The 27,271-nt window shown below is 37.9% G+C and overlaps 1 protein-coding gene and 1 pseudogene across 2 annotated transcripts in view; one reads left to right on the top strand and one right to left on the bottom strand.

Moving 5' to 3' along the window:
- LMLN (leishmanolysin-like (metallopeptidase M8 family)) overlaps positions 1-27,271 on the top strand; it is a 65,683-nt gene that overhangs the window by 21,301 nt on the left and 17,111 nt on the right. The window contains exons 7-15 of one of the 2 annotated variants that reach the window (XM_005873131.2): positions 1,543-1,648; positions 6,234-6,328; positions 10,000-10,117; positions 11,297-11,404; positions 14,270-14,346; positions 17,902-18,012; positions 21,451-21,583; positions 23,049-23,208; positions 26,819-26,949. In XM_005873131.2, the coding sequence (XP_005873193.1) occupies positions 1,543-1,648; positions 6,234-6,328; positions 10,000-10,117; positions 11,297-11,404; positions 14,270-14,346; positions 17,902-18,012; positions 21,451-21,583; positions 23,049-23,208; positions 26,819-26,949 (1,039 nt within the window). The remainder of the gene's footprint in view (positions 1-1,542; positions 1,649-6,233; positions 6,329-9,999; positions 10,118-11,296; positions 11,405-14,269; positions 14,347-17,901; positions 18,013-21,450; positions 21,584-23,048; positions 23,209-26,818; positions 26,950-27,271) is intronic. The other variant, XM_005873132.2, reaches the window with a different exon arrangement.
- Positions 7,149-7,640, bottom strand: LOC102262717 (annotated as a pseudogene).

Below are 27,271 nucleotides of genomic sequence, written 5' to 3'. Positions count from 1 at the left end.
GGGTTGTAAATTGGGTAGGGCGGGGTCTCAGGGAATCACCAGGGCGGAGCAAACCGCAATGGCTGCCAGTCTGCTCTGCCTCAGAGAGGTCCGGGGTCTGTGTCCCACGGCCCGTGTAGGAACAATGACCTCTGCAAGCACCTCTGCTAGAAAGCCGCCCTCATGTTCAGGCCAGATGCCTGACAGTCCAGCTTCTCTCCATATGAGTCTGGGTCCCCAAATTCTCACCCGGAACTGGAGTTCAGAGCAGTCGGGACATTGTATCTCCCTCCCAATTGAAAAAGACAACAGCATACCCAGCTGCCAGCCCCTTACGCGCGCTCCTCCATACCTCCGCACTTCCACACCTCTGCACCTCCTACCGGACTCAATGCGCTTTTCTCTTTCCTTCTAGTTGTAGAATTTCCACTCAGCCAGCCTTCTTGTGGTTCTGGATGATATTCATTTTGTCTTTTAGTTGTAGTTTTAATGTGGTTGTGCACGGCAGCAAGTTCAGGTGTTTACCTATGCCACCATCTTGGTTGTCCTATACATGTTTTTTAAATAAGACAAATGTTACTTTCTAAATAGGCAATCAAAATTTAATGAGGTTTGTGGTATTTCTATGGTAAAATGTTACAATAGTGATGAGAGAAATGACCTGGGGGTTCCTTACCATTGTTTGTTTGCCATTGCTTTTAAAAGATAGGTAAGTGCATGAGAAAACTGACTGAATTACTCTGGGTCCTAGTCGGCTCTTGGACTCAGGTTCTGGGTGCAGAGGAGATGTAGAATTCTGTAGATTCTAGAAGGTATAGCATATGAAAGAAGATAATGGGAAGATAGAGATCTTTATATGAATGAAGGGCAGTGTTGGGGTGGGAGAGGGAATAGTGAGATGGAAATAAGAAGGTCCAGCAACTGTCAGCAACCTGAATGATTTATTGTCCTATAGTGTATTCTCGTTTCCCTCTCTACTTACTTGACTGTCCTTGTGCCTGTAAATATAGAGAAATGCTGAGGTCATATATGGATTTTGCAAGTAAAATAGTGTTAGAATTCGAATTTTTCAGTACATTTCTTTATTTGGTATATATTGAAATTTTAAAAATTCATAGTAAAATAAAATTAACTGACTAAATCCTTTTTTAGAAATAGTTGTTGATTAGTCATGCCATAGAAACACAGAGGTATATGTCTTCAAAGTAAAAGATAGTGAAAGTTAGGTGTTATTATACAAAATGACATTTGATATTTAGCAAAGATTTTCCTGACCTTGGGCACTTGTTTGTTTTGTTTTTAATTGATCTTAGAGAGAGAGAAACATCAACCAGTTGTCTCCTGTCGGTGCCCCAACCAGGGATCGAACCCACAACCTGGGTATGTGTCCTGATGGGTAATTGAACTTGCCACCTTTTGGTGTCTGAGATAACACTTAACCAACTAAGCCACACCAGCCAGGGCATGACCTTGGGAAATTTTTTATAGAAAAGTATAGGTTAATAAATACCATAATGCATATTATTCTGGAATATAATAAAAATTCAATGTCTACTTTAACAGGCCAATAGCAGGATATGCTAACCTGTGTCCAAATATGATCTCTACCCAGCCTCAGGAGTTTATTGGGATGCTGTCTACAGTGAAACATGAGATTATTCATGCCCTGGTAAATTTTCCTGTTAACTCTTCTGTGTGTGTGTGTGTGTGTGTGTGTATGCGTGTGCGCCTTGGTTTTCTGTTTATTGTGCTTTCATTTTGATGTATATATTAACATTTAAGATTATGTAGATTCTTAAATTCATGTTCCATAAAACAGTTGATTAGGCCTTTGCCAGTAGAAAATTTCTAATGATTAGCATTTGAGCTAGGTTGAGTTATACTATTTAAAATAATTAAACAGTGCTCGCTTCGGCAGCATATATACTAAAATTGGAACGGTACAGAGAAGATTAGCATGGCCCCTGGGCAAGGATGACATGCAAATTCGTGAAGCGTTCCATATTTTTACAGCCTAAGTGCCCATCAGCAAATGAGTGGATTAAAAAACTGTGATACATCTGCACAATGAAATACTACATCTACACAATGAAATACTATGCCGCTATAAAAAGGAAGGAACTTTTACCATTTGCAACAACATGGATGGAACTGGAGAGCATTATGCTAATCGAAATAATCCAGTCGGAGAAAGATAAATATCACATGATCTCACTCATATGTGGGATATAATGATCAACATAATTTGATGAACAAGAATAGATCGATCTAGAGACAAATGTTAAGGGAGGCAGAGGTTAGAGAGCAACTAAAGGACTTGTATGTATGCATATTAGCATAACCAATGGACACAGACACTGGGGCAGTGGGGGTTTGCCCAGGGTGGGAATGGCTGGGGGGGGGGGGCCAATTGGGTAAAAAGGAGACATATGTAAAACTTTAGACAATAAAAAAAAATAATAATTAAACAAATTAGTATATTAGGCAAATGGGATTTTTGAGAAAATAATTGTTTCTACAGAAAAAACTTAGTAATTTAGAAAAATTTACTTTCCTCTAAAATGACAACTGATATACTAATTATAGATCTTATCTCCTACAGAGATCTTATTTCTAAAAGTCCTCTTGGTCTATTTAGGCTTTCTAAGTGTATATGTACTAACTGATTCAGAACTTCTTTCATTTCCCTAATTTATCCAAAATAAATTTTGACTATGTGTCTAGGGAATTAAACAATGTTGCCTAAGATGCTAGGACATGTTCTTCTGATACCATCTGTGTATTTAGACAGTAGATGGCAGTAAATTTAAGAGAGAGAGTATTACACTGATCTAGGTGTGATTTTTTTTAATTCTATCACTAAAAATCTTTGGGATCTTGTGTAAATTACTTAGCCTTTGTAAGCCTCAATTTCATCTGTAAAATGAAGATATTAGTACATGCTACAATGGGATTTTTCTCTTGAAGATTATATAAGACAAAACATAAATGGGCCTGGCCCATGAGGTTCAGTGGTTGAGCATTGACCCATGAATCAGGAGGTCACAGTTCAATTCCAGGTCAGGGCACATGACTGGGTTTCAGGCTGGATCCCCAATAGGGAGCGTGTAGGAGGCAGCCAATTAATGATTCTCATCATTGATGTTTCTAACTTTCCCTCTCCCTTTCTCTCTTGAAATTTAAAAGAAAAAGGTTTTTTTTTACAGTAGTAGGAACTGAAATGTTTTTTGTTTTTTTTAAAAACTTATAAATGGCTTAGCACCATGTCGTACATAATAAGGTGTAATAAAATTAGTGGCTATTATTTATTAGTTTTATTTAGTGAGCTATCATGTATGACCTTGAAATGCAGGCCTCACTCTCTTTTTTTCGGGGGGGGGCCCTCAAATATTAGGACATATATTGATTTACTGGAAGTATAAAATGTGGGGTTCAGGACTAACTTACCCTACTAGTCCAGCTCCATTTCCCTGTGCTTTTCTTGTCTGTATTTTTCTTAAGCATCAGTCTTTAAATCAGCAAATACATTGAATAACTTGGTGAAACTGTACTGTAACCAAATAGTACTTATATATTTCAAGTAAGGAGATTCCAAAATGAATAATCTATTTTCCCTTTATTAAAAAAAGTAAGTTGAACCTGCTCAATTTGGTGAAAGACAAATGTCATTCTGAGTAACATTTTAAGCTTTAAGTTATAAAATCTATAGATACTTGAGAGAACCAGAGTAAAACAACAGGTTTTTAAGTCTAATCTATAGGTGAACATGAATACAGAGCTCCTAAACATGAGATAAATTAGGTTATGAATAGACCACAAAAGAAAAGGTTCACTTGGCCAAGAAATGTATGAGAAGGTATTCATACTTGCTTTAATAATCAGGTAATTTCAAATTAAAGTGAGACACCATTGAATGTAAAAACATGTATGAGAGTTAGGCAAATAGATTTCAAGGTAGTGGTTACTTCTGGGAAGAGAGGGAGGAAAAAGGATTAGGTAGTAAGGCTTCAGCAGTATTTTACTCTGGAGTGTTTTATTTATTAAAAAAAAAAAACCTGAAGAAAATATGGAAAAACTAACATCTTAAATCCTTTTAAAGAGGATGCATAAGTTTCTGTTAGGCTTTTGAAACTTTTCTGTGTATTTGAATTATTTTAAAAATTGTAAAGCCCCACGAAATTTAAAAATTAGTTTAAATCTCAAAAACCATCCTGGAGGATGGAAAGAATTAAATGTTTAACAGCTACAGGTACTCCCTGTAAAGTTAAATATGTTCAGAGCTCTCAACTACAGTCATCCATGGTACTTTAAATACTAGATAATCCTTCTGAAATATGAGTGTTTAGAAAAACTTTCTAGTTGGTAGGGTGGGAAAAATGTTTATTTAGAATATCATAAAGGATGAGACAAATCATACTATTTTAAACTTTATGTAACTTCAGTGAATTTTATATTTAAAACTATTTAGATATTCTTAGCTGATTCCATTAAGTATCCTTTGCATCTTTAGAGGTTAAAAAAGAAGAAATATAGGAATAAAATACTAATATGGATCCATTAATCATACTGGCAAGCATGAATGACACAGACCACAGTTATGTAAGCAAAGAAATTTGCCAATGAAATTGATTAAGTGATCATTTATGATTGTTAGTTATCTATAATAATAAAAGCGCAATATGCTATTTAGACCAGACATCCTTCTGGATGTCCTTTGGGTCCACCTTCTGGACGAAGCCAGGGCTGTGAGGGAAGTCCAGGTCCCGGGTGCCTGCTGGCGGCTGGAGGGAAGCCCGGGTCCCGGGTACCAGAGGGAAGCCCGTGCCAGCAGCCAGGGGAAGGAAGGCCTACTCTTGCACGAGTTTTGTGCATTGGGCCTCTAGTTAGAATATAAGCTGTAGCATATTCTCAATGTATAAGATATACATAAAGTAGTTACAGCCCGGCTGGCATGGCTCAGTGGTTGAGCATCAACCTATGAACCAGGAGGTCATGGTTTGATTCCCGGTTAGGGCACATGCCCAGGTTGCAGACTCAATCCCATTAGGGGGCGTGCAGGAGGCAGCCGATCCATGATTCTCTCATTATGGATGTTTGTCTCTCTTCCCCCCTCTTTCTTCCTCTCTGAAATCAATAAAAATATTTTTTTCAAAAAAAAGAAGAAGTAGTTCCAAAAGTGCTTTGTTTTAGCTATTAGATTAGGAAAGAAAGCAAGAAAAGAAATAGGAGATATCAAATGTCAACAATTTTTTTGCCCACTTTCTCATGTTAATTGGAAGGGGAGGGATAGAGAATAGGAATTTGAATGTCTTTATGTGAAATATACATTATCATTAAAATTGAACAGTTCTCTTTTTTAAATATATTTTATTGATTTTTTACGTAGAGGAAGGGAGAGGAATAGAAAGTTAGAAACATCGACGAGAGAGAAACATTGATCAGCTGCCTCCTGCACACCCCCCACTGGGGATGTGCCTGCAACCAATGTACATGCCCTTGACCGGAACCGAACCTAGGACCCTTCAGTCCGCAGGCCGACTCTCTATCCACTGAGCCAAACCGGTTAGGGCAAAATTGAACACTTCTTTAAAAACTATTTAAAATGTGATTAGAAACATAAAAATTCACATTGTAAAACAATTTTGGGAATGTGGGTGATTTTACACATTATCATATTAGCAAAAGAACCACAGCTAACATTTTCATATATGTTCCAGTTTTTATTAAGTGTATAAATACACACACACACACACACACACACACACACACCATACACACGCACACTCATTTCCACTTAAGTGTAGATATATATTAAATGTGGATTTTGAAATCAAAGACACTGAAATTTTATGAATGTTCTTAGGAACATATTTGATCACTCACCCCCTACTCTATTGTTAATTTTTCTCAATAGTAGCATTTCCTGGATGCAGTTATAGAGTTTAGTAAGTTTATGTGAAGATCTACTGTGATTAATACGTTCTTAAACAAGTAAATGCATTGTCTATACCCTAAAGAATATCTTTGTTACTGTTACTTATGGTTTCCTCACTTAATAATCTCAGGTAATTGGAATTTAAAATTCAAAAATATGAACTACTTCATTGTCCAATTTCAATATAAGAAGTTCCTGTAGAAGTACTGATGCTTCTATGTGGTTATATCAGTGTTCTCTTTTGATAGCAGCATGCTATGATGTCTCTAATCAGAATTGATATTTTTTACTTTAAGACATTTCCAACTTTTTCTTATAGGGTTTCTCTGCTGGGCTATTTGCATTCTACCGTGATAAAGATGGAAATCCTCTAACTTCAAGATTTGCAGATGGTCTCCCACTTTTTAATTATAGGTATTTGTTATTTTTATTCTTCTCTTTTAGGAGAGATACTAAGATTTGAATCTGAGAATTGTAGCATGTTAAGTGCCATAAGTAACAGTTGTTTTATGGCTAGCCTAAGAAAATTATAGCTATTAAAACAAGATAGGGTATAAGAGGTCATTTAGCTTCACATACAAAGAAGTTTTAAAATTTTATATCATTAAATTCATCTCTTTTTTCCTTTATTGCATAAGAAAGTTCCTGCCCTCCAAAGATTATAAAAATATTACTCTAGCCCTGGCTGTTGTGGCTCAGTGCTTGGAGCATCATCCAGTACAACGAACGCTGGTTGCAGGTTCAAGCCCAGTCTGGGTGCCTGTGCGAGGCAACCGATTGATGTTTCTCTCTCACATCACTGTTTCTGTCTCTCTCTCCCTCTCCCTGCCTCTCTCTCTAAAATAAAAAATATTACCCTAAATTTCTTACAGTAAATTATTATTTAAATTTTTTACATTCATAACTTTAATCTATTTGAAATTTATTTTTGCTTCATATATTTTGGTTCTTTATAGTAGGGGTGGGGAATGTCGGGCCTGAGGGCTGTATAAGGCCCACGAAATCATTTGGTTTGGCCCTGCCCAGGCAACCCCAGGCAGTACTTGAAATTCAATAAATCTAGGAGCTTTTTTCAAGCAACGTAAACTTATATTTAGTGAATTATATTAAGTGAATGATGTTATAAATACCAAATGGCTCTTGGCAGAAAAAAGGTTCCCCACCCTTATTTTGTAAGATGTATTTATTTGTCAGTACACAAGTCTTTTCTTTTTACACTTGTCATGCTATGAATTCACAGCTCAGGCTCCTGTTGACTGGTTCTCACACGGTGAGCTTCTCGGGGTGGAGCAGGCTGACGCTTTAGCTCAGCGGTTCTCAACCTCTGGGTTGAGAACCACTGCTTTAGCTGAACCCAGGTACCTTTCTCTTTGGCTTCCTTCTTTTTCTGATCATTTTCCTTCACATGTTTTAGGAAGCTATCACGGCTCTTAGAGTGCTTAATATGCTCAATACGTACATTAATTCTCTTGGCAAGAATCTTGCCCTTAACTTGTTTGTTCACAGCAGTGCCCACTGCATGCTGGGTGACATTGTAGACTCTTCCAGTTTTGTCATGGTAACATTCATGGGGCATTCCTTTTTTAACAGTGCCCATTCCTTTGATGTCCACAATATCACCTTTCTTGTAGATTCACACGTATGTGGCTAGAGGAACAACTCCATGTTTTCTAAAAATCCTAGAAAACATATAGTGGGTGCCTCTCTTTCTCTTTGTGTTAGTCATTTTGGCAAATTATTGGAAGATGGCAGTTCCAGCTGAAAAGAGGATATATATATACACACACATTAGAGGCCTAGTGCACGAAATTTGAGCTCTGCTGAGGGGGTCCCTCAGCCTAGCCTGCACCCTCTCACAGTCTGGGACCCCTTGGGGGATGTCCGCGACCCCGTGCTCCTTACCGCCCACCTGCTTGCTACTCCTTGCCACTTGGCTCGCTGCTCCTTAGCGCTGCCGTGGAGGCAGGAGAGGCTCCTGCTACTGCCGCTGCGCTTGCCAGCTGTGAGCCCAGCTTCTGGCTGAGTGGCACTCCCCCTGTGGGAGTGCACTGACCACCGGGACCAGTTGCTGCATGGACCATCTTCCCCCTGGTGGTCAGTGCACATCAAAGCGACTGGTCGTTCTGGTCTTTCTGCCATAACAGTTGGTTAGGCTTTTATTATATAGATGTGTTATATGTATTTTTTTTTATTTATTTATTTATTTATTTATTTATTTATTTATTTTAAAAAATATGTTTTATTGATTTTTTTAGAGAGAGGAAGGGAGAGTAATAGAGAGATAGAAACATCAATGAGAGAGAACATCGATTGGCTGCCTCCTGCACACCCCTCACCAGGGGACTAAGTCTGCAACCCAAGCATGTGCCCTGAGTGGAAATTGAACCAGCGACCTCTTGGTGCATGGGTCGACACTCAGCACTGAGCCACACTGGCTGGGCTATACATATATTTTTATAATTGTTATGTCTTGGTGGATTGATTCTTTCATCATTAGAAAATTTCCCTATTTGTGTCTAGAAATAATTTTTGTCTTAAAGTCTATTTTGTGTGATATTAATAAAATTGTTCCAGCTCTCTTTTGAGTACTGCTTGAATGTCATTTCTTTTTAATCCTTTTGTTATGGGTTCACTCAGCAAGATAGACCACCAACTCAGAATTTAAATTTAAGAGCCTTTATTAAGCTGGCCAGCTGACTACAGTTACAGCACCCTGCAGAAGCAGAGGCTGAACTGCAGCGCTGACTGCAAGAGTTACATTTATTAAATTTTGTGGAGGCCCAGAGAAAATGTGTCTTTCAAATTCTGGGCCCCCCAATATGGAGGAAACTCTCTTTATTTATACTTTTTCCAGTCCTTTGTCTCCCAAATTTGGAATGAGACTTCTGGCCTTCTGAGACAGAAGGCCTGCATGCTGGGAAGGGGCCATGAGACCATATCTCAAGGCTTGGCCTGATGTCAGTACCTTCCTATCTATGTGTTTTAGGAACAGACAGCACAGCATGACCCGTCTGGCCAAAGCGCCAGATATGTAGCCCAGCACACTTTTATGTTCAACCTATTTGTGTCCTTGAGTCTGAACTGTCTCTTGTAGACATATAATTGGATCATGGCTGTTGTTTTTTATGAATTCTTCTGGTGGCTGCCCAGTTGCTGGTTTTTGCCATGTCTGGACTTTTGATTTTCAAGCCTGCCATAAGACAGGAGAGGGCATGGGAAAAAACCACAAAGCTTTCTGTTCTTACAATTCATTTTTCTTAATTCATCAGATTCATCCATTTTTAAGTGCTTCCTGGATTGCTGCAAGCCTTTGGTTAATTTCCAGAGTTCTAAAACAGTTGATTTGGTCAATTTTGCTACTCTTCTCATGGCTTTCACAAGGCAGATAATTTTCAGAGGTCCTTACTCTACTATTTTTGCTGCCATCTGTCTGGAATTTATTTCTGTATATGGGACAAAATAGGGATTTAACTTTTTTCCTAGATGGATAACCGGTTTTGCACAGTTATTATGTAAATTATACTTTCCCACTAAATTAAAGTGTCATCTTTTTGGGGGCTTAAGTTTCTTTATATACTTGAATATGTCTCTGGACTTGCTTTTTCCCCCAATAAATGTCTTAAAAGGAAAGAATTCATTGTCATCGTAGCCAAGAATTGGCTATGTGAACTTGAGCAAGTTACTTCATCTCTCTAAGCTTCTGTGTGTTTATCTATGGCAGTGGTTCTCAACCTTGGCTGTTACGGGGTGGGGCTACAACATTAGTAACAAAGAAACAGAATTTCTGGAGGATTAGGCCCAGAAATCAGGATTTTAAAAAGATTCCCAGGTGATTCTAATGTGCAGCCAAAGTTGAGAACCATTGATCTATGGCATGGTGATGACAATCTCATGATGTTGTTGAAAAGATTAAATGAGAAAATGTTATCAAGTACTTTTATGAACTTGGTACATAGTAAGCTCGAATATTTTAATTTTATTGATATTCATAAAATTAAATGAGGTAAATTTAATGAGGTAAATTTACCTCACATTTAATGAGGTAAATTTGCAAAAGTGACTGTCTTCTTATCCTTTAATTACAGTCTTGGATTATATCAATGGAGTGATAAAGTAGTTCAAAAAGTGGAGAGATTATGGGATGTTCGAGATAACAAGATAGTTCCTCACACTGTGTATCTCCTAGTAACACCTCGTGTTGTTGTAAGTATTACTAAATTATTAACATCACATGAGCCATCAGCTCTTTTCCTTCATAATGGTCCTCTACTAATCATTATTGTTTAAGAACTATGATTACATTTTAGAGCCTATAGTAGGAAAAAGATTAGAAAGGCAATACAATAAAGCTACCCGCCCAGAGAAATCTGAGGAAATGGAAATTTGGCAATGACTCCTGGTTCCCCCTTCTACCCACTGCTTTAAGTCAGTGCTCCTCTGTTTTCATACCTCTTAGCATTACTGGCACTATTGCATAATTGGGGATCACTTAATTTGGAGTCTGTATTAGTCAGAGTTCTCCAGAGAAACAGAACCAACAGGATGTGTTGACATGGGGGAAGGGAGAAGAAAGATTCATTTTAAGGAATTGGCTCATGTAATTGTGGAGGTTTAGAGAATCTACAATCTGAGAGAGTTGGCTGGCAGGCTGGAGACTCAGGGAAGAGTTTTAATTTGAATCCAAAGGCAGTTTCCTGACTGAATTCCTTCTTGCTCAAGTAAGGTCAGTCTTTGTTCTGTTAAGGCCTTTAACTGATTGGATGAGGCCCATCTATAAATTTGCTTTACTCAAAATCCACTAAGTTCAATGCTAATCTCATCCAAAAGCATCCACATAGAAATATACAGACTAATGTTTGACCAAATATTTAAGCACTGCGGCCCAGCCAAGATCACATAAAATTAACCATCACATGTTTATGTAATGACAGAAACTTCTTCTCCCTTTCTCCCTCCTTGACTGAACGCAGCTCTTTCTAAGAGTCTTTGGAACTTTTACACTGCTCTTGGCATATTTTCCATCCCTGGAAGTCTCTAACTGAAGGACAGGCAGAACCAAATGAACAAAATTATATTCTTAAAAATTATTTTTAAATATTTTATTGATTTCAGTGAGGAAGGGAGAGGGAGAGAGAGGGGGAAACATCAATGATGAGAGGGAATCATTGATCGGCTGCCTCCTGCATGCCCCCTACTGGGGATGGAGCCTGCAACCCAGACATTGCCCTTGATCAGAATTGAACCCATGACCGTTCAGTCCGCAGGCTGACGTTCTATCCAATGAGCCAAACCGGCTAGGGCACCAAAGTAATTCTTTAATTCTTTATTACATATAGTGTGATCATTTGCCATTATCTTATTGTATTTTTTTCTGATTTTAAGGATGAAGCAAGAAAACATTTTAACTGTCCAATTCTGGAGGGAATGGAACTTGAAAATCAAGGAGGTATGGGCACTGAACTCAACCATTGGGAAAAGCGGTTATTAGAGGTAAGTTTACATTAAAATTTTACTAAATCTGTTTTTTCTTTAATATGTTACTAGACATATTTTTTCTTACTTATGGTAAAAAGTCATTCAAACAGTATAATAGTGTATACTAGTAAAATAAAAAAATTTAAGTCTCTTTTGCCCTTTAGCTTTCCAGATCACTTTCCCGAAGCAATCACTTTTTAAGTTTTTTGTATATCCTTTCAGAAATATGAACTAACATATATACTTTTTAAAAAATGGTTCGTACATTTCTACAACTTTCTTCACTTAATGATATTTATCTTAAACATTTCTCCAAGGTAGTAAAGTGCTTCCACTGTAATGCAATGTATGCTTTCCTAGAAAAACCTCTTCCTCCAAAATTGAACACTAAAAATAACAAGGCTTGTGGGAAAAACAAATACCAGAGCACCAATAAAAGCAATAAGTCATAATAAAAGTGCTAGCTTGGTTTAAAAAGACATATATTTCCAATAAATAAACTATATTTACTCTAGTATTTCTTTATATTGAACAACAATAACAAAAAGCAGTGATAGTTGGATGGGAGACTATAAATCTGAGCAATGGAAGAAAATAGTAAAATTGTACAAAGATTAGAGAGAACCATGCAATAAGCACTTCAAGCCATGTAGAAGAGCATGGAGTGAACGGACATCCTGCACAGTATAGCATTTCTCTGTTACTGTGTTTAGCTGCCTTAGTGTGCTTTGTATTTAGCTGCTTTTGCTCCATTGCACAAAACATTAAAATCCAGGGGGAAAATCATTATGAAGCAACACGATCCTTATGATGATGATGATGTTTTCTTATTTACCAGGCTTACTTGAGCTCATTCACATACAGAAACACATGCTTTAGTAGAATAATCTGTATATTGGATCTGTTCATTTTTTAATAGCTACATATTATATGAACAACATTCCTATACTAATGAATAACTTTTTAATTTTTTATTTTAAAAATATTGCAGTGAGCAACTTATTTAAATCTGCAATGTCTTCTAGGAGTGTTGTTCTAGTGGTGGTAATTAGGTTCAACTAAACAATCAAATTAACAAGACCTAAATGGTCCACATTGAAAAAACATTCATGTAGAAGGATAGAGGAAAGAAAGCACAGCATGCCACCATGGCCATCAGGCATTTCTCTTATACTCCATACAGCAGTCTAAGAGTTATCCATAGATATAACTTGCAGAACCCTGTAAGGGTCATACCCATATAGTCACTGCACACCCGGAAGTCCCAAATTGTGGCTTACCAACAGGTGTTCTGTTCACTTATAGTAATCCCATATCCAGACGCATATCAGGAGGTCTTTTTCCCTGTGTACTGTTGCTGGTAACTCAGTTCACATTCCACCTTTATTAGGTTTCCAGAAACCAGAATTAGGAAGTTAACTCAAGGTCAAATTTCTTTATATAAAAAAAGAAGAGATAAATCCCTGCAAGTGGAGTGTCTTGCTCAAAGGAGATTATTTATATATATTAGATGTGACACCAAAAGCATAAGCAACCAACGAAAATAGACAACATGAACTCCATAAAAAATTAAAAACTTTTGTGCTTCAAAAGACACTAGCAAGAAAGTGAAAAGACAACTCACAGAAAGGAAGAAAATATTTGCAAATCATCTGTCTGATAAGGGTCTATAATCCAGACTATATGAAGAACTCTTATAACTCAGCAATAAAGCATGGCTAACAGTGGTTAAGCCTTGACCTATGAACCAGGAAATCATGGTTCAATTCCCAATCAGGTCATATGCCCAGGTTTCGGGCTCATCCCCAGTGCGGGGGCGTGTGCAAGAGGCAGCCAATCAATGTTTCTATCTCTCCCTCTCTGAAATCAGTAAAAATATTTAAATATTTAAAAATTTAAAAATGGGTGAAGGATTTGAAAATTATGCTTACATGTATCATGACCTGAGTTGGTAAAACTGTGAAAAGAATAAAATTAATGCTTGTACTGACCTTATCTAGATGACCACAAGTAACAGTGATGGAAACTTACTAGAAGCAACATATATTTCTCCCGTGGGAATTTCAGTTTATTTTCTTTAAGCAATTTTATCAAGTGATTCCCTTTAGAAAGCTATAGATTGGCCAGAAATGAAAGCTTATTTACTTTTCAGTAGATAGTAATAATTTTATTAATTTCATCAACTTATACCTTTCTCTGAAGTCAACTTTGTGTCCTTGACCTATTTTTTAAAAAGGTGATATTAAAGTGCTTGAGAAGACCATCTAGTGTTCAAATTAAAGATTGGAAGAATAGTCAGAGCTGCCCAAAGATAGAATACGCCTTCTTAAGAGGCAGTGAAGTCGTTAGGCAACCTACTGGTATAAATTTTATGATATGAATTAAAACATTGGGTAGATAGTAGACCTTGATGGTATTTTAGGTCCCTCATGCAAATCCTTTGATCCTGTGATACGTGTTTTGCATATTAATGTGTATTTCTGTGATCACAAAGTTGAGGGTTATGAAAGCATTTTTGTGTAATTCAGGTAATTATTATCTCGGCATCTGTCTCAACTATCCATTTTGCCTAGGTAGTGTAATATGTTTACAGTATTCCTGTTTCAATGTATTTATCCTCATTTTCATCACAGAGTTCTAAATGCTGGCTGTCTACCATTCAAACAAATTGGACACAATGTAGACATTTGAGGCAGAAAGTAGATTTTAAGCTTCAGTCTTGTCATTTTAAACAAGACTTATATATTTCACTATTTTAAGTGAATACTTTATGAGCCTCTCATACTTATGACATTTTAAATATACATCAACGTAATGATGGAAATTATTGAGATTGCAAGGGGTCCAGTCCTCTAATGAAAATCTGTTGGCGATTTTCAGAATGAAGCAATGACTGGTTCTCACACCCAGAACCGAGTCCTCTCTCGAATCACTCTGGCATTAATGGAGGACACTGGGTAAGACAGCTTTGAGATTATTATATGAATTGTTCATTAAAATGAAATGAATATTAAAATAAATATGATTACGCTAAATAAACTAATCAGCTTAAAATACTGACATTTTGCATTGAAGTAAAATATTCTTAGAATTTTGTGCAGTTAGTTATCCATTACCTCTAACAACTCCATTATTCATTCAATAAATATTTGAGGCCCTGAGATATAGTAAGGAATAGAACAAAATTCCTAGTATTACAGAATTTATCTTTCAATACATAGAGGCCATACTAATATGAAGGAAAGACTAATTTAAAATTTTTTTTAAATTATAAGTGAAATTGGTGATGTATAGATTCCTGGTTTTTAAAGCAGTAGAACTTTCTGGTAAAGCAGTAGAATACTGTTTTTAAATTACTCCAATGGGTGTCTTTTTTTTTTTAATTGGCTCCTGGATCCTTTAGAAAAGACATGTTGGTTTTTGATAGCTTCCTTGGTTTCTGGTATGGTAGAATGTACCAGGCTGACCAGCACATACTCCCTGGGCATCAGCCAATCTTACAAGGAGTGCTGGTTCCTTTTAATAGAGATAGCTTTAAGAAACCACAGCCTAGACCAGGGGTGGGCAAACTTTTTGACTCGAGGGCCACAGTGGGTTCTTAAACTGGACCGGAGGGCCGGAACAAAAGCATGGATGGAGTGTTTGTGTGAACTAATATAAATTCAAAGTAAACATCATTACATAAAAGGGTACAGTCTTTTTTTTTTTAGTTTTATTCATTTCAAACGGGCCGGATCCGGTCCGCGGGCCGTAGTTTGCCCACGGCTGGCCTAGACACTGTGTTCATTGCTACTAGGTTATCATTGTTTCTCATACTTTACAGTGGACCAAGTTAGGGCATTCATATATTGAAAAGGGGAAAAACCCTCCAATGATGGATTTTTTTTTAGTGCCAGTATAGCTCTTTCTCATTTATCCCTGAATAAGCAATGGCTAGCTGAAGTGGTCCTGCTGCTCTGCTTAACAAACTATTTATAGCCCTCTTATAAACAATGCTAGTTTCTTTCAGATACCAGTTGGATATAGAAGCACTGTAGACTGTGTGAGTCACTAATGAAAAATCATGGCACTGGTGAATTTTAAAGCATTTTTTCTTTTTTTCTGAGGCAACACAACAGCAACATGGGCTAATTTTTTCTAAATTCCTGGCAATATTTTAAAACTGTAGACACGGAGCCCAGCCAGTGTGGCTCAGTTGGTTGAACATTGTCCCATGCACCAAGAGGTTGCTGGTTCCGGCTGGCATGGAGGTCACAGTTTGATTCCCGGTCAGGGTACATGCCAAGACTTTGGGCTTGATCCCCAGTAGGGGGCGTGCAGGAGGCAGCCAAACTATGTTTCTCTCTCAGCTATGTTTTTATCTCTCTCCCTCTCCCTTTCTCTCTCTAAAGTCAATTAACCAAGAAAAGAAGTATAAATTGGTTGTTACAGAATAGTCATGAGGATGTAAAGTAGAGCATTATAATCAACTAGAGGCCCAGTGCACGAAATTTGTGCATGGGTAAGGTCTCTAAGCCTGGCCTGTGATCAGGGCCAATCAGGTTCCCCGCCTCCCCGTCTCCTCCTTCTGTCGCTACCCGTGCACTGCCACCATGTGATTCCCCCCACCTCCCCACCTCCTCCTTCCCTCACTCCCTTAGCCCCGCTGCCGCCACTGGTTGCCCGTCATGTTCTGTGCTGCCCCCTGGTGGTCAGTGCACATCATAGCAAGTGATTGAACTGTTCTCCTGGCCGAACTCCCGAGGGGACACTTTGCATATTAGTCTTTTATATATAGTATATAGATAATATTCTAATAGCTATGTATGGCCCTAACCGGTTTGGCTCAGTGGATAGAGCGTCGGCCTGCGGACTGAAAGGTCCCAGATTCGATTCCGGTCAAGGGCATGTACCTTGGTTACGGGCACATCCCCAGTAGGAGGTGTGCAGGAGGCAGCTGATCGATGTTTCTCTCTCATTGATGTTTCTAACTCTCTATCCCTCTCCCTTCCTCTCTGTAAAAATCAATAAAATATATTTTAAAAAATAAATAAATAAATAACTACGTATGGTGTTAGATGGGTATGAGATTTATTGTGAGGATCAGTTAGTAAGTTATATAATGTTTAATCAGTATAGAGTACACCTGAAACTAATATAATATTGTATGTCAACTGTAATCAATCTATATATATAAAAGGCTAAACGACCTGCTGACTGGCCAACCAGCCAGTATGTATGATGTGCACTGACCACCAGGGGGCAGATGCTCAACCCAGTAGCAGCAGAATGACAGCAACTTTGCAGAATGCCCTCTCGCATTCTGGAACCCCTTGGGGGATGTCAGACTGCCGGTTTTGGCCGATCCTTGCAAGCCAGGCCAAGGGACCCCACCTGCCGGAGGGACCCCACTCACTCTGCAGATGCCCTTTGAGCCCCAGCGCTGCCCCAGGTGTGGCCAGCCAGGGAGGGACCACAGGAGGGTGGATCCAGGGCGTGTCTGGCCCATCTCGCCTAGTCTTGCCCCACCAGCCACCTTCTAATTAATTTCCTTTCAACGTGCATGAATCTGTGCACTGGGCCTTTAGTTGAAAAATTAAAAAGGATTTTTTTCCTTTTTTTTTTTGTTAATCCTCACCTGAGGACATTTTCCCCATTGATTTTTAGGGAGAGTGGAAGAGAGAGGGAAAGACAGAGAGAAACATTGATGTGAGAGAAACACATCGATTGGTTGGCTCCTGCATGAGCCCTGACCTGGGCCTGGGCTGGGGAGGAGCCTGCAACCGAGGTACGAGCCCTTGACCAGAATCAAACCCAGGACCTTCAGTCCACAGGCCAATGCTCTATCCACTGAGCCAAACTGGCTAGGACCAAAATAAAAAAAAAGATTAAAAAAGAAAAAGAAAAAAAAGAAATGCTAATAAAAGTAAGCTTGTCAATTAAATTTGCCAGGAAACTAAATCAATGTGCTGTGTGTGTGTTTTCTGAAATGAGAATATTTTAAAAGTATTAGACATTGTATTAATTTGTCTTATTATAATGGTGTAATATTTAGTCACAAGCAGGGCCTATATGATAAAATAGCACAGATTCAAGGCCAGAGAAGCAAGACACTAGGGCCAACTGAATCAGATTAGGTAAAAACTAGCTACCTAACAATCCCACTGTTTCTTCCTCAGTTTACTTCTCTTTTTCTCTCATTCTCTTTGTTTCTTTGGCCCTCATTCCTATGGTCTCACACCTGAACCAGTTTCTACTCTGTGACTTCTATCATCTTTGGAAATTACAATGGAAACATGGTTTGTTAGTGTTTTTTCAACTGTGAACAGCCTCACCATAAAACTGAAGTCCCCCAGGCCTGCCCCGGAGACCCTTGCAGCAAGGGCTTTCTTAGTAATGCCTATCGGTGGGATGGCCACCAAAGTCCCTTTTGAGGTCCTAGTCTTCTCATTGTTGAGATTTGTCCTGGGTATGTTGGAATTGTTTTTTAAATGACAGCAATAAAAAGTGCTTTGTTTGAATTATTTCCACAGCTGGTATAAAGCTAATTATAGCATGGCTGAGAAGTTAGACTGGGGTCGAGGAATGGGCTGTGACTTTGTCAGGAAGAGCTGTAAATTCTGGATTGATCAGCAGAGAAAAAAGTAAGAATACATTTCCTCATAATGTTTGATAACAATTTATTTCTGATTTTGTTCTTTATCTGGAGCCTAAAGTGTTACTTTCAAAATATGGTCAGAATAGTTCATATTCAAAATGTGTAGAAAACCATTTATGGTGCTTGGTGATATAACAAATAGCTGCATATTGTTTTAAATCATATACTACTTAAAGAATCTAGCCCTAGCCAGTTTGGCTCAGTGGATAGAGTGTCGGCCTGCGGACTCAAGGGTCCCGGGTTCGATTCTGGTCAAGGGCATGTACCTTGCCTGCGGGCACGTCCCCGGTGGGGGTCGTGCAGGAGGCAGCTGATCGATGTTTCTCTCTTATCAATGTTTCTGACTCTCTATCCCTCTCCCTTCCTCTCTGTAAAAAAAAAAAAAATCAATAAAATATATTAAAAAAAAAAGAAGAATCTACAATGTGGGAGCCAGACCATAAAATATTTCTGCTTAGCTTATAATTCATAAATATACACTGCAAAAATTTTACATACTCTATATTTCTTACTGTTTTTTTTCAGAAAATGCACTCATAAACATAGATGTAACTGCTGATTCAATATTAAAAAAAAATAAAGGTATTTTTCAATAGAGTTCTCAAATCTGGATGCATATTATAATCACCTAGCAAGCTTTTTTAAAAATACAGTCTCCAATTTTGGGAGATACACACAAACACACACACGCATGTTCATATTTTATATGTATGTGTGTGTGTGTGTGTGTATATATATATATATATATTTTAAGATAATTAGAGATTCATATGCAGACATTCCATGTACATTTTATCCAGTTGCCTTGATTGGTAACATTTTACAAAGCTATAGTACAACATCACAGCCAGGATATTGCCACTGATACAGTCAGATACAGAACATTTGGATCACTGCAAGGATCCCTCTTGTTTCCCTTTTATAGTCATACTCAGTACCCTCTCATGTCAGCCCCTCCTTAACTCCTGGAATCACTAATCTGTTTTCCATTTCTCTAATTTTGTCCTTTCAAGAATATTATATAAATGGAATTATATTGTATATAATGAATACAGTATTCACTATATACTGTATTCATATTAATGAATGAAAAACATTTTAATGAATGAAAAAAATCCTTTGACTCTTCTGTTTCTTTTACAATTTAACTAGATGTTTGTCAGTTTTACCAATTTTTAAAATATATATTTTTTTTATTGATTTTAGAGTGGAATGGAGAAGGAGAGAGAGCTAGAAACATCAATGATGATAGAGAATTATTGGCCCTGACCCGTTTGGCTCAGTGGATAGAGCATCGGGCCGTGAACTGAAAGGTCCCAGGTTCGATTCCGATCAAGGGCATGTACCTTGGTTGCAGGCTCGATCCCCAGTAGGGGGTGTGCAGGAGACAGCTGATCGATGCTTCTCTCTCATTGATGTTTCTAACTCTCTATCCCTCTCCCTTCCTCTCTGTAAAAAGTGAATAATAATATATTTTTAAAAAAGAAAGAATTATTAATCGGTTGCCTCCTGCACTGCAGGCCCCTGCAACCCAGGCATGTATCCTTGACCGGGATCGTACCAGGGACCCTTCAGTCCACAGGCAGACACTATCCACTGAGCCAAACCAGCTAGGGCAGTTTTACCAATTTTTTTAAAAGAATGAACTTTTTGTTTTATTGATGTCTTCTGTTGTTTTTGTTTTCAAATCCATTGATTTCTGCTTTTATCTTATAGCTTTTCTTCTGCTTTTTATTTCTTCTTTCTCTACATTGTTGATTATTAATTTGAGATGTTACATATTTCTGATTTAGTGTTATAAATTTCCCTCTCAGCATTTCTTCAGCATTGTCCCACAAATTTTAATGTTTTATTTTTATTTCCAATCATGTCTTAGTCTGCTTGGGCTCCCATAACGAAATACAGAAAGTGTGGCTTAATCAGCAGAAATTTATTTTCTCATGGTTCTATAGGCTGAGAAGTCTGAGATCAAAGTGCCTGCCAATTTTGTTCATGGTGAGAGTTCTCTTTCTGGTTTGCAGAAAGCTACCTTCTCACTGTGTCCTCACATGGCAGAGTGCACTCTGGTCTCTTCCTCTTCTTATAAAGACACCAGACCTATCAAATTAGGCCTCTACCCTTATGGCCTCCTAAAGACCCTTTCTCCAGTTATAGTCAGATTGGAGGTTAGGGCCTCTACACATGAATTTTGGAGGACTCGGTTTAATCTGTAGCAATTAGTGCAATTTTTAAAAAAGTTTCCATTGAGCACTGGCTTGTGTAGTTCAGTGGGTAGAGTGTTAGCCTGCACACTAAACTTTAGGGCATGTACCTGGGTTGCAGGTTCGATCCCTGGCCCCAGTCAGGGCGTGTGTGGGAGGCAACTAATCAATGTCTCTCTTGCATCGATGTTTCTCTCTCTTTCTCTCTCTCTGCCTCCGTCTCCCTCCACCTACCCTTCCTGCCCCCCAATCTCCACCCTATCTCCCCGCTTCTCTCCCTCCTTTCCACTCTCAATGGAAAAAGTATCCTTGGGAGAGGAGAGGATTAACAAATTAAATAATTAAACATTAAATAAATTACTTTCTCTCCAAGATTAGATTTAGCAGAGAACAGAACAAGTTGTAACAATTAGGAACATTGACACAATTTTCATTTTACGCAGAAAAACAAGATTGGATTGTGAATATTGTTTTTGTTTTTGTGTGTATGTGTGTTCTTTTTTAAACCTCACCCAAGGAATGAGGATATTTTTTCCATTGAGTTTTTAGAGAGAGTGGAAGGGACAGGGGAGGGAGGAAGGGAGAGAGAAAGAGAAACATCCATGTGTTAGAGGCACATTGATTAGTTGCCTCCCAACAAGAGCAGGGATTGAACCTGCAACTGAGGTACGTGCCCTTGACCGGGAATTAAACCTGTGACCCTTCCGTCTGAGGGCCGGTCAGGGTGTGAATGTTTTTAATTTAACAAATTGTCAAATAGGATTCTTTGAACTAGATTGTAGCATAGAAAATATTTAACTCTTTGTAGCTGCAGGACAAAGGGGACATCATCTCCATTTGTTTCTGAGACTCCATTTGTTAATTATGAAGATGTGTATTTTTGACAAGCTCTGGAATTTCATTATTTGTCATATAAAATGCAAATCAGGTCTTTAAAATTCCATTATAGCTTTTAAATAGGATTTTATTTAATAACAGTGAAATAATGTTATAATGCATCTAGCTTTAATCTTTCACATTTACATTAAGCATTAATCTTTTACATTTACATTAAGCATTCCTTTTACCCTTTGAAAAATAAGTTTATAACTCTATTTAGCAATTAATTTTAAGCTATTAAAACATTGAAATTATAGTGGAAAAGATAAGCTTATAATGGAAAAGAATAGACGTGTACTGTTTTCTTTACAGTTTTATACTGTGGTGTTTATTTTTATGTGCAGGAGGCAGATGCTGAGCCCTTACTGTGACACCCTCAGAAGTAATCCCTTGCAGTTAACTTGCAGACAGGACCAGAGAGCAGTTGCAGTGTGTAATTTGCAGAAGTTTCCAAAACCTTTGCCTCAAGAATACCAGGTAACACTTGATTGGGGCCCAATTTTAAGAATCACCTTTTTAAAAATAAGTTTCTATTTTGAATTAGAAGAGTAAAGTCTCTTAACTATAAGGCCTCATTTGTTTTCTATAAGTCAGATAAAACTGAGGAATTCCTCCATTTATTTATAACTAATGTGATAATAGATAGTAATTCATATCTAGCAATTCCTGTAGAAATAGTAAGAAGCATTTAGAATATTTATTTTGCTCTAAATATTTCTAAACTGTATGTTTTTTTCTTTCTAGTTGTTTCCAAAGTCTTCATCTTTAATTTCCTCTAATTTACACACCAAAAACCCCCCCAAGATTCTTTAAAGAAAATAACCCAGGTACTCTAAGCCAATTAATTAGAAGGCTTGGGAGTTCTGATTTAGAGGAGGTTTGACTCAAGGGATGTAAAAGGTGAAGAAAATGGCCCCACATGATGTTGTCTGAATCTCTGATTTGACCTTTTAAGTGTTTCATTGCCATGGCTATCTCTAAAAAGCCTGAACTCTGCCTGTCATTTTCAAAGGACACGTTAGTCAGAAATTATATCACAAAAGCTAATTTTAAATGATTGCTGCTAAATTTTGAGCTTCCTACATAGGTTTATGATCTTTCTGAGTGTTTCAGACACCATATGATGGTAACTATACTTAGACGTCTTATATAATAAAAGGCTAATATGCAAATTTTCCCCTCAACTGGGAGTTCTACCAGGAGTTTGACCAGGGCGGGGCTGGCCCACCAGCCGCCTGCAGCCCCTCTCCCCAGCCAGCTCCACCCCGTCCCCGATTGGCCACCCCACCCCAATCAGGGCAGGCTGGCTGGACCCCACTCGTGCACGAATTTGTGCACTGGGCCACTAGTAGTATTATAATTCAATGAGTTGGTGTAAAATGTGAAATCTTTAAGATTTATCTGGTACCTTGTTCCTTTGGTGTTCAAAGTATTATATGTATATATGTGATCTCTTGCATTTTCTTACAATTTTATTTTTTCAAGAATGTCAAAACAGCCTATAAAGACATTTGAAGTACAGTATATTTAAAATGTTAATTCTATGCAGTTTTATGTATTTTGTCAACTCTTAAAAGTCTTCTGATTCATTCTTTAAAAACATACCAAATTTGTTATCTAATAAAAAACTTAACTAGTTTACTTACCTTATTTATTTCTAAAACTACAGTAGCTTTGACATACCCCTGAGTAGTATATTAATATTTTTGTGTTACACTGTACATCAAGCATGTCAAACTCACGGCCCACGGGCCGCATGCCTCGTTTATTTGGCCTGTGTTAGCTTTTGAGTTTGACATGCTTGCTGTACATAAGGAAAACTACATTAATATTTTCTTTGTGTTATACAGCATTAGAGGGTTACTACAAATTGTCTGTGGACTTTGTTTGGTTATACAGAATATTTCTTTTTTTTCCTATCTTCCTAATACTTTTCTTGTAGTACTTTGATGAACTCATTGGAATACCTGCAGAAGATTTGCCTCATTATGGTGGTTCAGTAGAAATTGCTGACTACTGCCCTTTCAGTCAGGAATTCATTTGGCATGTAAGTGGTGAATATCAGCGCAGCTCAGATTGTAGAATATTGGAAAATCAACCAGGTTAGTAGTCTAGTGAAATGAAATGTTATATACATATTACAATTATATATCAGCAATGTAAAATAGTGGTTACGAGCACAGACCCTGGAATTTGTATTGTGGTTCCACTGCTATCCATCTGTTGTAAATAATCTAACTTCTCTGTGCCTCAGCTTCTTCCTCTGTAGAAAGGGGATAATAATATCTGTCTAATAGAGGTCTGGTGAGAATTAAATGAATTAATGTAGTAAGAGCTTAGGACCATCACACATAGAAAGGATTTTTAGCTATTAGATAGATTTGTGCATGTATACACACTGCTTTTTAGTAATATCTTACATCTGCCTGACACTTTCATTTGCAAAACTCTTTCATTTTTATATTTCATTTTATTCTTCTAAGAACCTGATGAGAGACATAGAGAAGATATTATTGAATTTCACAGATGAATAAAAAGATACTAAGTGATCCAGTTACTTAGTGCAGGGTCCTCCAATGGAGAGCTCTTTTTAGCTAATCACATTAGGTAACCTATTTTTTCAACTCCTGAGGAGTGTGCATTTTATGTAATTTAGAAGTAACATGCCATTCTTCAGATATCAGGATAGCATTATTATCCCATCACTAGTAAGATGTTGTCATACTATTTATTCTTTCTTAATACATATAAATGAACAGGTCTTCAAAGGGATAAACAGTATGGCAATTGGATATTCAACAATAATAGTTACAGCTCATACTATCCACCTCTATAAATAAAGTGTTCTCACATCTGATATGTTAATAAATAGCAATAAATAGTTTTTGTTTCTGTGGTCATCAAAATTTTTTTTAAATATATTTTTATTGATTTCAGAGAGGAAAGGAGAGGAAGAGAGAGAGAGACAGAAACATCAATGATGAGAGGGAATAATTAATTGGCTGCCTCCTGCACGTTGGACCGAGCCTGCAACCGAGGCATGTACCCTTGACTGGAATTGAACCTGGGACCCTTCAGTCCGCAGGCCAATGCTCTGTCCACTGAGCCAAACCGGTTAGGGCATCATCAAAATTTTTAACCTGGTCCTTTCTCCCACTCCCCCTTTATTACATACTTTATTACAAACTAAGTCACTTAAATTTTAAATTTCCATAATGTTTTATTTTTAAACCTAGCAGATTTAACAGGGTTTGTAGTTATTTTTTTTTATCACTCACCTACTTAATAAATATTAAAGATTTATGATACAACTACTCAGCAGTTCCATATAAAACAAAAGAAATGCACAGATCTATCAGTCATGGGTTTGCTAAAAATACATTATCACATGTTATTGTTTTACAGATGGAGTTGGCAAACATTTATTGTAAAGAGCAAGATAGTAAATATTTTAGGTTTTGTGGGTCATAGTCTCAGTTGCAGCTGCTCAACACTGCTGTTGTAGTGTGAAAGCAGTCATAAACAATCTATAAATGAATGAGTGTGGATGTGTTGGCTAAAACTTTATTTATAAAAACAGGTAACCCTCAGGATTTGGCCTGAGAATTGTAGCTTGCTGATGCTCCCTTTTTTTTTTTTTTTTACCATTGGTCACTGTGTTTTTTGAGGACTTCGAAATACTCTGAAAATAAAAGAAATATAGAGTTCTCTTTTACATTTTCTTTCTTCGTTTATATAATTAAGATTTTTCAAAATTGACATAAAATAAAATACTTATTTTTAAAAAAAATTTTTATTGATTGATTTTAGAGAGATAAAGAGAAACATCAATTTATTATTCCACGTATGCATTCACTGATTGATTCTTGTATGTACTTTGATGGGGGATTGACCTTACAACATTAACGTATCAGGACAACACTCTAACTGAGCTACCCCCGAGCCAGGGAAATACTTACCTTTTTATCATATATTAGAGGCCTGGTGCATGAAATACATGCACCCTCTCGCAATCCAGGACCGCTCGTGGGTATGTCTGACTGCTGGTTTAGAGGTTAGAAAGAAACCTTGTGAGAGGAAAAAAAACAAAGCAAAACAGAGGCCACTCCAGTGAGGGTGGGTTCTGAGGAGCTAGGGTTAACTTTCTACGTGAATATTTGCCAGGCCAGGGAAGAGGGGAGGAAGAGTGTGTGTGAGAGAGAGAGAGAGAGGGAGAGAGAGAGAGAGACCCCCCCACAGACTCCAGACTCTTTTGTTCTAAAGCACAAAACTTTATTTTCCCCACGTTTATCACATGTCTAAACACAAACCATCGTGTACTTCAAGCAACATGTATTAGGGAAGGAGAATGCAGCCTTAAAGCGTAACTCCTCTCGTCCTCCCCAGCTGAAGCTCCTTGGGGGCCTGCCTCTTTGGGAATCCACATTTATCTCTTGGCACGTGGGAGGTTAGGGAGGGCAGCATTATCCTGGGAGGGGAAGGTCATGGGGACTGCACCCATGGTACTCGCCCCAAATTTCATTTCCTCACCTCACCGCTGATCCAGTTAATGGGGTCGGAGCTCTGCAGCTGGATGCCTCCAGGCAGAGAGCACCCTGGGGGCTGGGGGTCCAGCCCCAAGGCTTCTGCGCACATGCCCCACCCCCGCCAGCATCCCGCCTGCGGGCAGCGGCTTGGGGTCCGCCGCCCCACCGCGCCCCAGACTCAAACCGAGAGAGAGAGAGAGAGAGAGAGAGAGAGAGAGAGAGAGAGATTGATTAGGCAGCTCTGTGGCAGGTGGCTCCGCAGCTAGCGCCTTTGAATTGCGCGCCGCTGGAGGGAAAAGAAAAGCCTCCCCAGAAAGAGGTTTTTCAGAAGTCTTCAGGGACCGGGAGGTTGCCCCACTAGGGCCTTCCTTCCCTAGAGAGGAAGGGAGAGAGAGATAGAAACATTAATGATGAAAGAGAATCATTGATCAGCTGCCTCTTGCATGCCCCCTGCTGGGGATTGAGCTTGCAACCTGGGCACTTGCCCTGACTGAATTGAATCATGATCTCCTGGTTCATAGGTCCACACTTAACCACTGAGCAACAATGGCAGGGCAATACTTATCTTTATAATATTTTTAAATGGGCTAATTGAACTCTCTGCTTTCAAAAGATGTAACTTACTTGTATTAAGTGTAAAGAGAGCAAAATATTGCTTGTGTTTAAGAGCTTCATCCTTTGCCCATTAGCTATTTAGAGGTCATTGAGTCGACTCTGCAAGTTTGTGTTTAGTCTGAGACTAGATCAGCATGGTATTTATGAACTTCCAGGGGATGACAATACAAGTTGAAAATACAAAAAGAGTTTTGCAAAAGTTGCAAGACCCCCAAAAAGCTTTCATTATATAAATAGTTGCCTTCATCCTATTTTGGGTCATTTGGCAAGTGACGGCTATTTAAGCCACTAATGAAGGTGATTCTCAGTGCCATTTCCTCTGTATATTTAACTTAAATACTTTAGATCCACTTTTATCACTTGTTTCTGGTATAATTTTCTCCCAGTAGTTTCTGTATTGAGAACCTAGTTTAAGTTTGGAGCCCTCTTTCTCTTGATATTTTAAATTGAAATTTTCCATTAAACATGTTTGTTTTTAAAATAACGATTAGTCATAAGGATGGAATACTTCAATTTCTTGTTCTTTGAGCCAAAGATCAGTTTTTAAGAAAATTTTTCTGGTTTTCCTCAGACCTTTTTAAAAACTATGGTGCTGAAAAGTATGGACCTCATTCAGTTTGTCTAATTCAGAAATCAGCATTTGTCATGGAAAATTGTGAAAGGAAGCAGAGTTACCCAGACTGGGGGAGTGGATGTTATCAGGTAAACTAAATGATTGTTAATAATTATACCAAATATTATATAACTTTTGTCTCATTATTTGATTATTATATTTTAAAATACATTTTATCTTTTTTAATTTACTGATTAATATTTTAACTTTGTTTATGTAAATATTAGTTTGGATGCTTGTGTTTTGTGAAAATATTGGTGGTGTTTTTTTTTTTAGAGAAATTGCCTATCTCTGTTTAATATATATATATATATCTACACTAATAAAAGAGAAACATGCAAATTAACCATCACTCCGCTACACCCACCAGCCAATCAGGAGCAAGTATACAAATTAACCCAACTAAGATGG

Source organism: Myotis brandtii, unplaced genomic scaffold (genome assembly GCF_000412655.1).
Source record: "Myotis brandtii unplaced genomic scaffold, ASM41265v1 scaffold4, whole genome shotgun sequence".
NCBI classification, from domain to species: Eukaryota; Metazoa; Chordata; class Mammalia; order Chiroptera; family Vespertilionidae; genus Myotis; species Myotis brandtii.
Note: the sequence above shows the minus strand (reverse complement) of the source record. Positions and strands in the feature narration are given on the sequence as shown.